The sequence below is a fragment of the Phoca vitulina genome, unplaced genomic scaffold (genome assembly GCF_004348235.1).
Source record: "Phoca vitulina isolate PV1807 unplaced genomic scaffold, GSC_HSeal_1.0 scaffold9, whole genome shotgun sequence".
Taxonomy (NCBI): Eukaryota; Metazoa; Chordata; class Mammalia; order Carnivora; family Phocidae; genus Phoca; species Phoca vitulina.
In genome coordinates this window covers 51,384,485-51,400,756 of record NW_022589712.1, presented here as the reverse complement: position 1 = coordinate 51,400,756, position 16,272 = coordinate 51,384,485, and the positions used below count along the sequence as shown (strand labels likewise).

The 16,272-nt window shown below is 35.6% G+C and overlaps 1 protein-coding gene across 3 annotated transcripts in view; it reads right to left on the bottom strand.

The window, feature by feature from the left end:
- Window positions 1–2,733: 2,733 nt before the first annotated feature.
- Window positions 2,734–16,272, bottom strand: part of SESN1 (sestrin 1) — a 111,126-nt gene continuing 97,587 nt past the window's right edge. For 2 of the 3 annotated variants that reach the window (XM_032408111.1, XM_032408114.1), the window contains exons 3-10: window positions 15,950–16,150; window positions 15,158–15,340; window positions 12,964–13,206; window positions 9,228–9,375; window positions 8,147–8,259; window positions 5,848–6,038; window positions 4,451–4,595; window positions 2,734–3,883 (exon numbers count right to left, since the gene is read on the bottom strand). In XM_032408111.1, the coding sequence (XP_032264002.1) occupies window positions 3,797–3,883; window positions 4,451–4,595; window positions 5,848–6,038; window positions 8,147–8,259; window positions 9,228–9,375; window positions 12,964–13,206; window positions 15,158–15,340; window positions 15,950–16,150 (1,311 nt within the window). In that variant the 3' untranslated portion in view covers window positions 2,734–3,796. The remainder of the gene's footprint in view (window positions 3,884–4,450; window positions 4,596–5,847; window positions 6,039–8,146; window positions 8,260–9,227; window positions 9,376–12,963; window positions 13,207–15,157; window positions 15,341–15,949; window positions 16,151–16,272) is intronic. The other variant, XM_032408112.1, reaches the window with a different exon arrangement.

Below are 16,272 nucleotides of genomic sequence, written 5' to 3'. Positions count from 1 at the left end.
ATTTGAAAAATAGTCACCTCTTCCAGCTTGTACAGACTGGCTTTGCCCATCAGCCTAGCTAGAAGTTCTGGAACCTCTCAGACCTTTTTTGGGCATGTATCCCGAGTTTGTGTGTATAGTTTCATTTCAGGATATACATCTGCTTTTAACTGTTTGAATTTTCCTAAAAGCCTTGCCCCTGTTTCTTCTCAGGATTTTTCTGTTTCAGTTTTTATTGTATCTATACTCTCTTGCCACCTATGCAGTGCCTGCAAAAGTATAAACTTCATGCTGTTCTAATGCACTGGTGTGCTCACTTCTGTTTTCAGTGGCTTCTAATCAGCATCCAAACCATGCCACCACTCCCACTAGTGCTCCAAGTCAGGTCTCAAGCAGCCCCAAGACAAACCAGAGTGTTGGACACAAGGTCTACTTTTTTCTTCCTGCCCTGAGGGAGGAGCCAAGAATTGGGACTTTGTGCCATCCTCTGCCTATAGTAGAGAGAGGGGCTAGAATAAGTGTATTTCCATTAACTTTCCTACACTTTTTGGTATAGCTTCCTCCTGGTTTTATGTTTGCCTGGGTGCTGTAGCTCCCCAATTGGGTTCTAGAGTCTTCACAAAGGTATTTTGGTTCTGAGTGTTGTTGTTAACTCAGTGTCTCCATGGGAAACGAGGACCTGGAACTTCACTGGTGGTGTCATTTCCTATTCTTTTGGCTTTTGCTATCCCTTGATTGATACTCACTAGTCACAGATATGTCTTTCACAGTATCTTAATGATGGAAAACAAGCTTATCCAAGTTTTATTTAAAACTGATTTGAAATACCTAAACCATTAGAAAAATAAAAATCTCTAAGCTTTTAAGTGAATTTGAAATTATCACCATTTATATGAAGATAAACTTAAAAATTATGGTAAATACAGATGTATTTGGAATTTAATTCTTATAGTAAGAGATACTGAGTTAAATTTGGCCTAATAAAAAATTTCCCCAATTTTTACCACAAAACCTCTGATTAAAAAAAAATTGAACCTTGGAAACCTCAACCAGAAATCTTTTCATGATTTAAGTAATTTTCCTCTCGTGGGGGAGGGTTTTGGTATCCCATAGAGTATTCTATTTTACCTTCCTCAATTATTTTGTCAACTCTTAGTTTAAAAGATTATAGTAACATTACAAACCCTGTGTGTTTAATTTTGAGAAAACAGTCCGAGTAACAGGAAACACCTGTTCAATGAGAGATGCTGAAACATCAACTTTGTATCACAGGCATGCCTTTATTTAGGTATAAGCATAATTTTTTACCTGTTAAAAGTTTTCATTTCAACATGTGATTTCTAAGTGATTCTATAAGCTTCAGCAGACTAAGATAATGCATTCAGCTGATCTTGTTTTGTGATCATCCTACTACTGATTAGAACCTCTAGTAGAAATTTTGTATATTTAAGTGTAAAGAACCAAGACCAGAATAAGTAAAAATTTAACTATATCCAGTGTACCCTTACTTATTGGGTTCACCTGTATTGCTATAACTCAGCAGCAGACAGAAAATGGCAAAGGCATGATGCAAATTCATTGGGTAGGACCATGTATAATTGTAAGCTAATTAGAAATGGACTTATGTTTCTTTAAATATAAAATATATTGATAACAATAGTCTTGTCTTCTCACCAGGATATGTAACTTTGAAGGCAGGAACCACTTCTATTTAAGATTGTGCCTCCCTACTCTCATCCATAATTATAAATTTGTAGGCACTAGGTCGAGCTCAAATGTTTTGATGAGTAGCAGTTATTACAACAGCTTTGATTAAATTTAGAGCTCGATTTAATGATTTGATTTAAATTTGACAGTACCTTTTTGTTCTGTTGTCAAATTAGTCTTTGTTTCTAATAATTCTTTTTAAGATCTTATTTTTAAGTAATCTCTACACCCAATGTGGGGCTCGAACTTACAATTCCAAGACTGAGTCACATGCTCAACCAACTTTTCTTTTAAGGGGGTGGGAGAGAAGTTTAATACATTCACCAAGTTAAAGGACAACATACTGTAGATACTTTAGAAATCTAAACAAAATGTGAGGTGACCAACTAATGAAATTCACCAAATTTTGGTTAAGATTATTTTACAGTAATAGAATAACACCCATGCCTCCTTTTCTAAAAATTACAGCCAAAATAATTGAATACAACAATTCTAATTCTTTTTTTAAAAAATATTTTAGAGAGCACGAGTTGGGGGGGCGGGGGGGCAGAGGGAGAGGGACAAGCAGACTCCCTGCCAAGCTGGGAGCTGATATTGGGCTCGATCCCAGGACTCCAAGAAAGTCGGATGCTTAGCCACCTGAGCCATCCAGGCACCCCCAACAATTCTCATACTAGCTTACATTCAGTATTAAGCTGTGTGAACTGTCCTACATGGCAAGGTTCAACAGGTCTATAGATCAATTATTATGTGGGCCTGAGCCAGCCCAGTGTCCCCTGTTTCTGATAATAATTCTTATTTGAACTCTAAAACCTCTCAGTTCAAAAGGGACAAGGCATGAGACCAAAAAATAGTCTTAGATAAGATCCTGAAGGTGCACTCTTCTTTGTAACCTTTAAAAGGACATTAAGAGTTTGCTGTTTAAAAGTCTCTCATCTGATTACAGCATTATTTGTGAATCTACTTGGCTAATAAAAGTAAATAGAAACTCAGAATGGTAACTGGATGTGAAGTCATGACCTAAGAGCTTGAGACAGCACATAAAACTGGAGAAAAAATGATTCTTTATTGAAAAATACCAGTAATACTGACAGACTTCAAAAGCAATTCACGCTTCCAGAATACAAAGTATACTTAATACATTTTTTTCAAATATTTTTGCATTTCAAACAAAGCATTTTTGTAAATCAAATTTGACAACCTGACTAAAAATATTTTTCCAGCTTTATTATTTAAAGAGCTGCACAATCTTTAAAGTGGGGACCATGAGGTGAGCAGGAGCAGAGGGGCAGAATGCACCGGGGACTGCGCAGCAGTCTACAGCAACATTTCCCACAACTTCAGTGCTGGAAACAAAATACTGCACAAGACAGCTGCCCTCCAGTGTCACAGAATCTTGGGAAACAGCATATCAAAAGATAGCTAGCTTTTCTTATAATTTATACACTTTCATTTAAGATTGCTTTTTGAAGAAAATCTTTAAGAATGCCACTGGAGTTTAATTCATCCAATGAAAGAAATGAACTGTTACCATCGAAATGGTCTTTGCCTAGCTGTAATAATTCTATGTTTTAGATGCAAAAAATTAACACATATGCAAGTTTAATTCGAAACCACACAAATTAGGTACGTAGGCTCAGATAGTAGCAGTGTTCACTTTTATACTAATAGCTTAACTGGAACAGCCACTCTATTCATTCCACCAGCAGAAATAGCAGCACCAAGATCTAAAATTCTTTACGTATAAAAAGCTTATGTCATTATCCAAGTCCCATTCTTTGCATGCTCCAATTCTTGTTATTTAACATAAAAGCAACAGGATTTGGAGAGTTACTATTTGCTGTATTAAAACAGTTATACAGCATCTTGTACTGTCAAAAAGCAAAATACTGTGAACGGCAGCCCTTCTTCACAGCTCTACACTTGAAGCTGCCAAGCAGTCACTGCTCGTGCCAGCAGTGGTATTTCCACAGTAACATAGCAAAAACTAAAGGAATCATGGCACAATGGGTTTCTGAATTTTTATCTACCATTGGTCCTGGGGCTTAGTGCCATCCCCTCGTAGACTATGTCTGCTGATCATTCCATTATCTGTAATGGAGGAAAGGCATCAGGTCATATAGCGGGTGATGGCTCTCAGAGCGTAGAGGAGTTCTGCTTGCATCCTAGCTTCTGTAAGAAGCAGATTAACATGAACCTGAATATAAAAGACAACATTATTTAAGGTAGGGTTAAAAACATTCCCCATCAGTTTTTCAGTGCATCTAATAAACCCCCATTTTCTGTGTGCTCTGAATAACTTAGAAGTCTTGACTTTGTCTCAAAATGAAAGCCATCTAATGTTCTTTTTGGATCTCTTCTTGGAAGTTTGTTACATTTCAGAAAATCTAGACATTGCTTTATTAGAATACCAACTTCCCCTGCCAAATCATCATTTAATAATTTAAAAAGATGGCTCAAAGACCAGACATTTCTATCTTTAAACAACTAAAAAAGAGCTCTTGCAAAACAGTCCTCTTTCCCCCAAGCAGTACAGCCAGGCCAGCACTTCTGAGCTGGGGCCAGCCACCAGTCTTCCCTGTCTTTATTCTTTCACTCTAACACTATAATGAGGTTCCTTCCAAGGGATACCAGAGACAGATGTGCAAGAATGTTCTTCTCTGGATTCGAAGAGGTGATGGAAAGGATTTGAGGGCCATTAGATTAGCTGAAGGAGAATGAGAATCACTGCTAAGTTAAAGAGCAAACCACAATAGGTATGTACCTTCTCAGAGTGCTTAAACTGCCTCCAGAAGCTATCATACATTCTTTTGGTAACTTTTTCGGGAGTGCAAACAACAGTTTTGATATAAACTTTAAAGCTACGGTCCAATAGCTGGTTAATTTCACCATAGTCATAGTCATCATATCTGTTAAAAGACAAAATGAGAATTATTATATTTTCAACATATAGTCTGTTTTCTTATGAAAGTATGGACATTAATAGTAAATTCTTCTTCCCTCTCTGTGTAGGCAGCTCTGTCCTCCTAAATAACTGCTTTACAATGTTTAATTGGGGGTGGATGAGTGAATATAAAAGGATAAGAAACACAGAAGTTAGGGAGATGAACAGAAAAGTTTCCAGTGCCCAAGCAACAGTATATATTTATAATCATAAAGAAGCAAGCACACTGGGGAATGAGTATTGCTGAAGTTAAGAATTCCACAAATTAAACAATGTTTAACTACTGCAATGATATATAGATGGTAATCCACTTATGTAAATGAAAACAATTACAATTATCCCTTTTTTCCCTCATGTTTCCAGGAGTTTCTGGGATCAGATGAGGAAAAAAATGGTGGGGGGTTGGCAGACGACTATTCCAGAGGGAGGGAGGAGCTACAGCTGGCCTCAGCGCCCACACTCAGGACAGGCTGTTCTGCTTCAGGCCAAGACGGTTTACGCACCCGTGTCTGCTCCGCCCCCATGGGTGATGGCTTCTAGAACAGCCAGGGACTGAAGGCTCTTATTTGGTATTCAGTGGAAAAGGAAAAAAGCTCTTGCAAAGCTGGCTCTACTACTTTCTGGAGGCCGAGTCAATAGTCTGGTCACTGATAAAATGAATAGCAAAAGAAAGCCTGATTTTACAGCTAAAATAATCAGAAAGTCCTATAGTGTGGAGTTTGTGTGTATATGTTAGAGGGTGGTGTGTATGTATATATATATATATAATGGTTGCATTTCCTATTTAACATAATATGGCTGAATTACCTAACAGTCAGGACATGAAAGCTTTGCATTTTGATGATGTATCATGGGAGTAGGTATTCTTCAGAAGGAGCTTGAGAATAGCTAGGAGAACAGTGTAAGGGTATTAAGTTCCAAGAAGGAGATGATATCAAAGATGTTTGGTGACAAACTTTTCCTCTATGCTCTAGGACCAGCTTGTTTGCCCTCCCCTTCCCTGGAGGCATCTGTCATTTAACTCTTGTCAATATCCCTAACTCCCTCCTGCCTAGCTAGGACAGAGTGATTCATAAGCAGCATAAAAATAAGCTATTGGGGAAGGGATGGTTTTGAGTATTTGTATATGTGCTTCTGTGTGCGTGTGTGTTCCAAGCACCTGAGTAATTGAGCCCAGGGAAAAATATTTCTTTATAAACATAAGAAAACAGACTAACCTTATTCCAAACATGCAGTGAATATAGTTCCAAATAGCCCGTCTAAGCATTGAGGTATCGACATCTTTGTGCATTGCCATTGTATTATAAGTAAGATTGTAAGCAATGTGAAATTTTTCATCAATCAACTGTCCCACATCTGGATAAAGGCGATTTACTAAAGAATAGCCATGGTCTTCCCAGCAATAGTCCTAAATACAGAAAATAGAACAAATGCGAGTAATTAAAATGTAGCCAAGTATAGTTCTATGTCTACTGCTCTGTCATATGGTGAGATTACTGGCAGTTGGAATCCACTGCCTTTCCAGTGCATCCTAGTTCCCAGCTTCACTTGCAGTACACTCTGACGTTTTCATATTCTATACTGAAGCATGCAAGCTTTTGTAACTCAGTGAGTTTAAAAAACCAACGGAATTCCTTCTCTCTTACACACAGGCCACCCATTTTCAGCTTTCTCTCACTCACTCCTCATTCAGCATCCAGAGGCAACCTATCTTGGGAGTCCTCTCTCCTTTTCCATTGCTGCAGCTATTACAATGGTCCTCAAATTTTGTAAATTTTTAATTCAAAACCACCATCACTCATTCCTTTTCCTCATACCTCCTTTCTCTTAGCACTAAGTTTCCTAATTCGTTTTCCTACATTAAATCTTCCTGCTTCCTTTCTTTCTACCTCAAGCAAAATAAGCCCCTACACTATTATGTTGCTCTCATATTAATTTTCCTGGAACACCTCTTTGATATGCTATCACTCTGGTCCCAAAATCTACAAACCTGACCAATTTTAAACTAGTTTCCCACTAATCAGAAGTAGGAATCCTTTGCTTGAAGCATTCAGCAGGCCAGCCAATTTCTTTATGATTCCTTCCCTCACTCTCTCAACCTAAGCTCAATTATTGCCTGTAGTCTCCTCTGCTTTACAATGCCCATGCTTTTGGACCATTTAAATCTCTCAAATCCTAACTTCCTCCATAAAATTTCCAGTCCACACAATCTCTTCAATTCTATTATATTTCATGACACAATTACACTATCAAGTAGAAATATTCTGTAACTCTTCCTTGTGCCAAATTTTTATCCCTGTAAACACAATCCTCATCAACTGAGCAAAGAAAATCTTATAGGTCTCAAATTTTCCTGTTTCTGATAAGTTATTAACATTAGCCCTTCACAACAATTGAGGAAGTTGGAGTATCAACTCATCTGAATTAAATATTTACCGATCTATTTATACGATAGACTATTTAAAAAATATACTTAGGCTGCAGTGTTTCTACTAATAGATTTGATTGGAAGCAGTCTTACAAAGCTTAAACATAGAATAAATATTTGCTAATTAATTGATTCTCACCTTTTACTGTGGAACCAGAGAATATAGCTACTGTTGCTCCTGAGAGATGTTTGCAAAGCACTTTTTTTAGCGTCGTGCCTCCTACCAAGCAAAAACAAAGGAGCCTGGTATCCTAGAGGACCACTAGGTCCCTAAGTTTCCATGGACTCAATATATACACAATTGTACTGAGGAAGTTTTACTGTGTATTTCAAAGTTAGTGACTGGGGAGCTAAGGAAACTGGGTCTACCAACAATAATTCTACTCCCTAGATCACTAATTTTATTCACTCTAAGAGATAAGTACTAAGTAATTTTGGAATATGTGAATCCTCTCAAAGTTTAAAATTAAAACCCTCAAAAATTCTCATTGCTTCAAATAACATTCAGTACTATTTTAAAGGGAATTAGCATAGAAAATTAATCATGACAATTACAGTATCCTATCTGTAAGAACTCACCCAAATTAAAAACAAAACAAACTTACTCCCTCTAAAGAGAATAAAGCATTATCTTTCACTTCTGATTTTTTTCATCCTCTTTCCCTCCACCCACATATATATAACGCTTGAGTTGCTGGGGACATTTCTCTTGTCATCAGGCCTGGTGCATATCAGGGCCTCATTTTAACACTGGGGCTCAATAGGAATGGGGGAGAAAAACCAGTGCTACACATGCTACTATTATTCATTGTTTAGATATATTAGGAACTTGAGTTTTAGCACACTACCTGGGAACCTAACCCACTATTGTAATTGAGTTTTATGGATGAATGTGTTTTGATTTCTGATCAACTGGTTTATAAACTTTAACAACACAATAAATATATTTAAGGGAACTGCCTGACATAGAAAAGTTACTTCTTTCTGCAACATTTTGTAATTCTCAAATCCAGGGGACTTTTCTTATTTTAAGTCAGATTGAAGTATTTCTAACCCGTCATGTGTATAACAGCAAGTCGCAATTTTACCTGAACTCGAAATGTTGGAACATGCATCCCATGTCTAGAAAAATCCTTATAGCCATAACTAGTATCCTCAAAGTGACGAGATACATCTCTTGCTGGTGTGACTTCTTCATCATCTGAAATAAACAAAAAAGCCACCGAAAGCTTTTCAAGTGAACAGGATGCTAGTTAAAATTCATTTTACCTACAACAAGTAAAAATAGGATAACCCTTTCTCTGACACTGAGTAATCAACTAAAGTCTTAAAACCATAAAGAGAAATAGCTTACTGACCAGTAAATAGAATGTAATAAGATTCTCTGTTATATTAGTGTCCTATAATATATCGTATGATCTAACACCTCAAAGGTCCTCAACAATTCTGGAATGGTGAATCATTTTTACAGTGTGTCCTGAACTGCTGCTCTTAGCCTTTCTGGATTATTTTCATGTTTGTTTGAAGACAATAGAAACAAAAAAAACCCTTTTCCTCAAGGAGAAATAAGATAACATCCAACCTTCATTTATACAAATTTGATTTTTTCTTTGCTATTAGGAAACTTGGTGCTTTTAACACATATACTCTTTATACCACTCTGTTATCAAAATACATTTTGAGATACTTTACCTTTTTTTCCTTTAAATTACCTGGTTTAAATATTAAATCCTATAGCCTCTACATAAAGGCCAAACATAAAGGATTCAACTTTGTTGTTTGTCTAATAAATAGCTCCTTTGCACAAATCATTGACTTCTAAAGCTGAAAAGCAACCTTAGGGCTTTATGAACTCAATTTCCTAATTTTAAAGAAGAGGAAAAAGTGAACATTCATATGTTAAGTGACTTACATTCACAAAGCTTATTGGCAGTAATTTTAGTACTAAAACTCAAATGTTCTCTTTTAGGCTAGTGCTATTTATACTATAACTTCCTTTTCTTGGTTGCCTGCTTTATTTGTAAGTAGGAATATCTATGCAATAATAGCCTCTCTAAAAGGAAAAACATTTGGATTGATGTTTTAAAACTTTTAAATTCTTTAAATAAAGTGGGCCTCTTTTTTTGTAAGCAACAGAAATTTTGATGACCAGGTAATGATTGTTTTTACCTGAAGAGAAGACAAACATGCTCTCTCTTTTTTCTATTTCAAAACGTGAAGCCATCTCTTCCTGACTTGCCTCTTCTTCATCTCGACATTCCTGTAACTGCCTCATCTTTTCCATGAGGGCTTCGACCTCAAAGAAGGAATCACTTACCTAAAGAGAAAATACAATTAATGTTACATATGTCAGAAAAAAGATGAAATTTTAAAATTTTCTTATTAAAATACAAGTTCTTGTGAAACAGACTTAACAGAATATAGGAAAAATAGATGTTATGATTTTTAAGTACATGAATAATTTAAAAAATGGAATTATTTTGACCTGTTACATATATAAATATGCAGATTTTAAAATAAAAATGATTTTAAGAACACATTTTTACCTTATAAAATTAGTAATGTCTTACTGTTAATGCTAAGTTTCAAGAATTAAAATTTAAAACTAATTAATATAAACAGAACTCCTCAGTTAGATACAAAGTATAAGTGGTTTTCCATCAACTATGCACATTGGGCGTATTGTCAACATGCGTCTATCATTTTCAAATTATAGTAATCAGCTCTAATTTACCAATTAAGAATGAAACCTATCCTTACAGGGCTGGAATTCTCCACCTGACCTCTGCAAATGGGTCCGGCAGCTGTCACTTGCTGGGATGACTATAGCAGTGACATCTGTAGTGACAGGTCTGACACATGAGGACTGGCCAAGTGGGCTTGAACTAGCCTAAAAATATATACATCTATACACTGCTGCATCCTTACTATGAAAGTGGGATCAAATCTGTGGAATTTATCTTATAAAACAGTAAGATCTTCCAATTTCAAATCCCAGTGTTCAAATACAAAACTAAAGTTTTCCCCATTATAAATATCTTTTACTAGGAATGTTCTTTCCCCTACTCTTACACTCTTTTCTTGGCTTACACCCACTGGTCTTTCAGGTGTCAGCTTATAGGTTTTTCCTGTCCTATCCCCCCATCCTGAACCTTGTCACCCTATTCTCACATAGCACTCTTTTTCCTTCAGAGCACCAAATACAATTTGTATTGTTATTGCATGATACTGGTTTAATGTCTGCCTCCCTCAGACCAAACCTTCATAAGGGCAGGGGACCTGTCTGTTTAATTTACTAGTATATAGTCAGAGCCTAGCACAGAACCTGGCACATAGTAGATATCTGCAAAATATTTGCTGCAGAAAGCTTGTCAGGATAATTCTATATTAAGAGACAAATAAATAGTCTATACTACTAGTGCTTTATATTTTCATATGATCCTAACAGTTACACCAAAATACCCTATAGTAAGCACTTTCTCTCACAATTTCGTGATGGAAAGTGTTTCTATGATGTATTGAAGATTCTTCTGGTACATACATCTCCTTTATTACTCCTGAGACAGAGTTGGCAGCCAAATAAAAAAGGTCTGAAAAGGATTATGTTGCTTAAAAGAATGACCCAAGGTTTACAAAACCAAACCAAAGCAAAAAAACAACCAATCAAGGTTTCTGTCAACTCACATTATTCTTCATTATACTATTTTATCTACTTCCTTCTAAAACAGCCAAATTTTAAGTATTCTTAGGAAGGACAATTCTTGATAGATTTATAGTGAATTAAGAGGAAAAGGAGACAAAGTGTATTTCTTTTGCTCCTTGAATAATCTGTTAAAGTTGCTAGTGTAAAAAAAAAAAATGGCATTTCAATATTAAAATGTTAATATTGTATGAGGAAATTTTTTGGTTTTTTAGTATCTGTATCTGTAACTGAGTCAGATATCAGATATATACCTGAAGAATAAACTTTATCAACTCACTGACAAGTGCCATCAGTGTGGGGTGTAAACCTTTTAAAACAGCCAACTCAACATCTGAGAATGAGGACTTTACTAGAGAAATTTAAAATTTCTATTATTTTACTATTATCTCATGTAATAGAGGAATACCTAGAAATAGTCAAGTACTTTTTCTTTAGCCTCATGCTATTTTTTTTTTTCTTTTTACCCTTTTCCCCAAAAATTTTATTGGGGGAAAACTATAAAACATTTACAGTACAATGTTTACAGTCACAATTTGTAGTGAACTGATTCCCCAAAATACATTACAACTCAAGTTTACTTGTTATATTAAAAAACCTACTTCTAAGTAGTCCAGAGTACATACATACATAGTGCCAACTGTACCTACATACAAACTAAAGCTACTGCTCATTCATCTGCTGTCCAGGAAAGCATTCCTGCCTTTCTGCACACACACATACACACAAAGTACAAGTTTTGGAATTTTCTATAATGAAATAAGGCTTATTCATATACTCCATACCATTTTAGCATTAAGAGGTGGCCTCTTCACTTTATATGTATATATACTATATATATAAAGCGGTAAATATCTTTTCCTTTTGTGCAGTTAAACCCATCCTACATTCAAATTCTCTCAAGCACTAATAGACAAAATACTTGTTGGTTGAGGAAGATTTAAGGCAAGTTCTGGCCCCTTCTAAGGCCCTGTAAGACTCCCCCCGCCCCATTATTTTCTTTAGCTTTGTACTAAATCAAAGGTAGGGAAGGACAACAATCCAACTCCAAGCATCCTAGCAACTGACATATACTCTCCCTTAGACCATCTCATAACCCGTATATTTTAATAAATAATCAGTGGCCAAAGATGGGCCTATAATATTAATCCAGGTAGCTCAACAGAGGGTGAAACTGATGGTCTTGACCCTTGTCAGCATGGCAGTGATCAACTCTGGGGAAAAAAATATTTCCCTTCATGTGCTAATCTCACAATATGTAAATGCTACTTCTTACTTAGCACCTGATCAATGCCAGCTGGATTAGGCCTTTTACTTCTTTAGAGACATTTCATTTAAACCTCAACCTTGTGTTTGACCTTTATTTATACATGAAAGAACAGAGGCCCAGGGAGTTTAGGTAACTTGTCCACAGTCAAATATATACATTAAAGGTAATTCAAACTGTTTAAATCTGTTTCAAAGGAATAATATAACTGAGAAAAATCTATGCAAAGTATTCAGAAGACTGTGATGCTGTTGCTGTGATTTCTCTTTGGAAACATAACTAAATTTTCACTATAGCAAAAGAATGCAAAGGGAATTTTGACTCATTGTATTCAGGAAATTAAAACCTGCTTATAGAAAATTCAACTTCTAGTCTGTTTCAAAGGAATAACAAAATTGAGAAAATATAAAAGCCAGAGAAGGAATAGAAGTGAAAACATTTTAATAAATTTACATTCACTTTTATATATATTTGTGCCAAGTTAAACATGAAAAAGAATTTTAAAAGGAGAAATTTCCAGGTAAAGGCTGATTAAATCTTCTGGAAGATAATTAAGAAACCAGCCTGTTTCTTTTATGCAAAAGGAACGAAAAGAATGTGATCAGCATCAGGGAGTCTCGGACCACCTGCAGGGAGCTGCATGGTCTCAGCCTCCCCTCAACTCGATGCAGCACCCTTCCAACACTAGCTGGCTCTGACGGGGCACATGCTGACAGCTCCTGATCCTAAAATTACTTGAGGGTCTTAAAATTTTATATATCCCTTAGCACTAAACTAGTGCTGGGCATTTAGAGGAACCTGCTGAGTGAACAGATAGAGGGGCCTAATATCTCTATGGACTTCACAGGGTGGGTTTTCTAAGGAGTCACATGAAAAAATAATAAAACAGCAATTACTGTGATTAGTCTTATGATGATCCTGTAACAGATAATACTTACCGAAACATTTCCTGCTGAGTTGACCTGCATCTCATCCACACTGTGATTGCCATTTGTAATGTCACAGATGCAGTAGTTACTAACCGAAGGAGGTCTGAATGTGTGGCCACCATCACAATGAATTTCTGGACTGATTCCACAGCCAAATGTGAATGAGGCAAGAGAATGATAGTGTGTGAGGAGAACTACTGCATGTACCAGTTCTGCAAGGGACCAGCTGTGTTCTTCAGCTTTTAAAAGTCCCTTAAGAAAAAAAAAATGAGAACATATTTATATACTGGGTTATGGTGTTGGTAAAAGTGAATAGTTCATCTTGGTATTTAATCTATTTAAAACAGGATTAGTCACTATATAAAACCTGGAGTAAAATTATAATTTGAGACATGTAGAACCCAGAATTTGCTAAAATAATTTTTTATGAATTATGTATTTACAAATAGAGCTTAACGTAACCTGATAATGACACTTTCATTATTATTTTGATTTTCTGAAATCCTGATTTAAAAATGTAATACAATGCATTTTGCTTAAAAGCAGCTGCCATATTTCAGATGCTGGATTATGAATGCATTAACTGTTGTTAGTTCAAAGTCTCAATGCAAATGTATTTCAAGTGAAAGCTACTGTATAAAATATGCCCGTGTTTTTCTCTATTATCAAGCTTTCTCAAGGAATTTTAAAGACAGTAGTTTGAACAACTTGACTCTGAATATTCCTAAATCATCAAATTATATTTAAAAAATTATGCTCAAGGTAAAGGCTGCGATTTTTCAAAGCCTTACAAATCTATATCCCTTCTGCTTCATTACCTGTTTTATAATCTTGTATAATTTTACATTACTAGATGATACAATAGACACTACATTAATCATATTCAAATCTTATCTTAATAAGATGCTCCAATTATATAATATCTAAAATGTTCTATGAAATAGAAAGATAAGCCCAAATAAATGTTGTATTTTTAAGAATTTCTACTGCATTGGGCGCCTGGGTGGCTCAGTTGGTTAAGCGACTGCCTTTGGCTCAGGTCATGATCCTGGAGTCCCGGGATCGAGTCCCACATTAGGCTCCCTCCTCAGCAGGGAGTCTGCTTCTCCCTCTGACCCTCCTCCCTCTCATGCTCTCTGTCTCTCATTCTCTCTCTTGCAAATAAATAAAATCTTAAAAAAAAAAAATTAAAAAAAAAATTTCTACTGCATGGTAGTTACTTTTAGAGAATGTCAATCTACCTTTATTCTATTAATAAACAGAACCAGAAGGAACTAGTTTAAATGGCATTTGAAAAAGATAGACAAGATGCCATTTCACACCTATCAGAATGGCTAAAATCCAAAACACTGATACATCAAAATGCTGGTAAGGATGTGGAGAAATAGGAATGCTCATCCAATGCTGGTGGGAATAGAGACTGGTACAGCCACTTTAGAAGGCTGTTTCAGTTTCTTACAAAGCTAAGCACAGGTTTACCATGCAATCTAATTCCTAGTTATTTACCTGAGTTGAAAACTTATGTCCACAAAAAACCCCACAAAAACCTGTATGTGAATGTTTATAGCAGCTGTATTCATAATTGATCAAAACCATAAGTAACCAAGATGGCTTTCAAACAAACTGTGGTACCTCCATACATTGTATTATTCAATAATAAAGAAATGAGCCATCAAGCCCAGAAAATGCACAGAGGAATCTTAAATGCATACTGATAAGTAAAAGAAGCTAATCTGAAAAGGCTATATATTGTATGATTCCAACTATGTAACATTCTGGAAAAGGCAAAACTATTGAGTAAAATGATCAGTAGTTGCAGGGGTTTAGGGGTTCAGGGGAGAGAGATGAGTAAGTGGAGCACAGAGGATTCTTAGAGCAGTGAACCTATTTTATATGATAGTATAATGGTGGATGACATGCCTTTGTCAAAACCTATAGAACTGTACAACACAAAGAGTGGACCCTAATGTAAACGACAGACTTTAGTTAAAAGTAATATATCAATATTGATTCTCTGATTACAGCAAATATACCATACTAATGCTAGATGTTAAGAGGAAAGACGGGGGAGGTTGAAGGGGGTAGAATATGGGAACTCTGTACTTTCTGTGCCATTTTTCTGTAAACCTAAAATTGCTCTAAAAAATAAAGTCTATTTAAAAAAAATCTTTAAGTGACACCTAGATACATTACTTCTACTTACCTCAATATGTTCTTTGGTAATAAGCCAAGGTCTATGGGCTAACACTTTGTTAAGTTCTCCTAAATTTTGTAGTTTTTGAGGAGCATTCTCTAAACCATTAAGCCACTTGGGGTCCCCACCAACATGAAGGAAATCATTTACATGGAGGTTCACTAAGTAGGAACACTGATGTCTTGCTGCAGCCTGAAGAGAACAAAAAGATCACTCTAACTATAAATATTAAAATCTTCCTTTATAATGTGCAAAACAGCAAGTTTTTGATTAGTATGTTTGCAACTTTTCCATAAACTACAGAAATGCAGTTTTGTATGACGTTAAAAAAAAAAATCACATATACCATAGAAAGCACCTCTGAAATATCCCAAGAACAAACAAAATATCTGATAAAAGTATTTGAGTCTTAGAAATTGTATTTATATAACAACTTTCAGATCCTCAGATTAACAAACTTCAATTAAGGTGCCAACCATAAAATAACGGAGTATAATTTACAAGTTGAACAGGAGTAGCACCACTTATATCAATGTGAACTACTTAAAATAGTGGAATAAATCTTGTGTTCTTTATTCTCATTTAATGGAAAATGGTTCTTAAGAATATATAAAACATATTTCTTTTTACTGTTATACTTGAGAGTATACTTACTTAGAAAGAAGAAAATCACAACTACCTAACAGGAATCCAGTTAGAAGTCAGAATATAAGTATTTATCCCTGTGTTTAAAGCATTAACCATCTCTTAAAAAGATTAATAAAGGAGGCAGAAAGAATTTTTCACTTAATGTTTACAAACCATTATTCCAATGTAGTGCCGATAATGTAGGGGTAATGGCCCATCCATTTGCAGTAGATAGTGTTGAGTTTTTAGGAAACTTTCTAGATATTGTGGGTGAAAAACCATCACTAATGTAATGTTATCCAAACGACCCAAAGCAGCAAAAGAATCTGCAAACAAAGTATGCATCTGTGCGTCTTCACTCCCCACTTGGAGAATCTGTATAAAAGAGAGGAAAACCATGGTTACATAAATTGTAAACTGGTGTTAGAAAGCAGTGCATACCTATTTTCTTTAAGTGTCATCTAGAAGCAGGTTAAATTTGACTTGAGAGAGGTGTT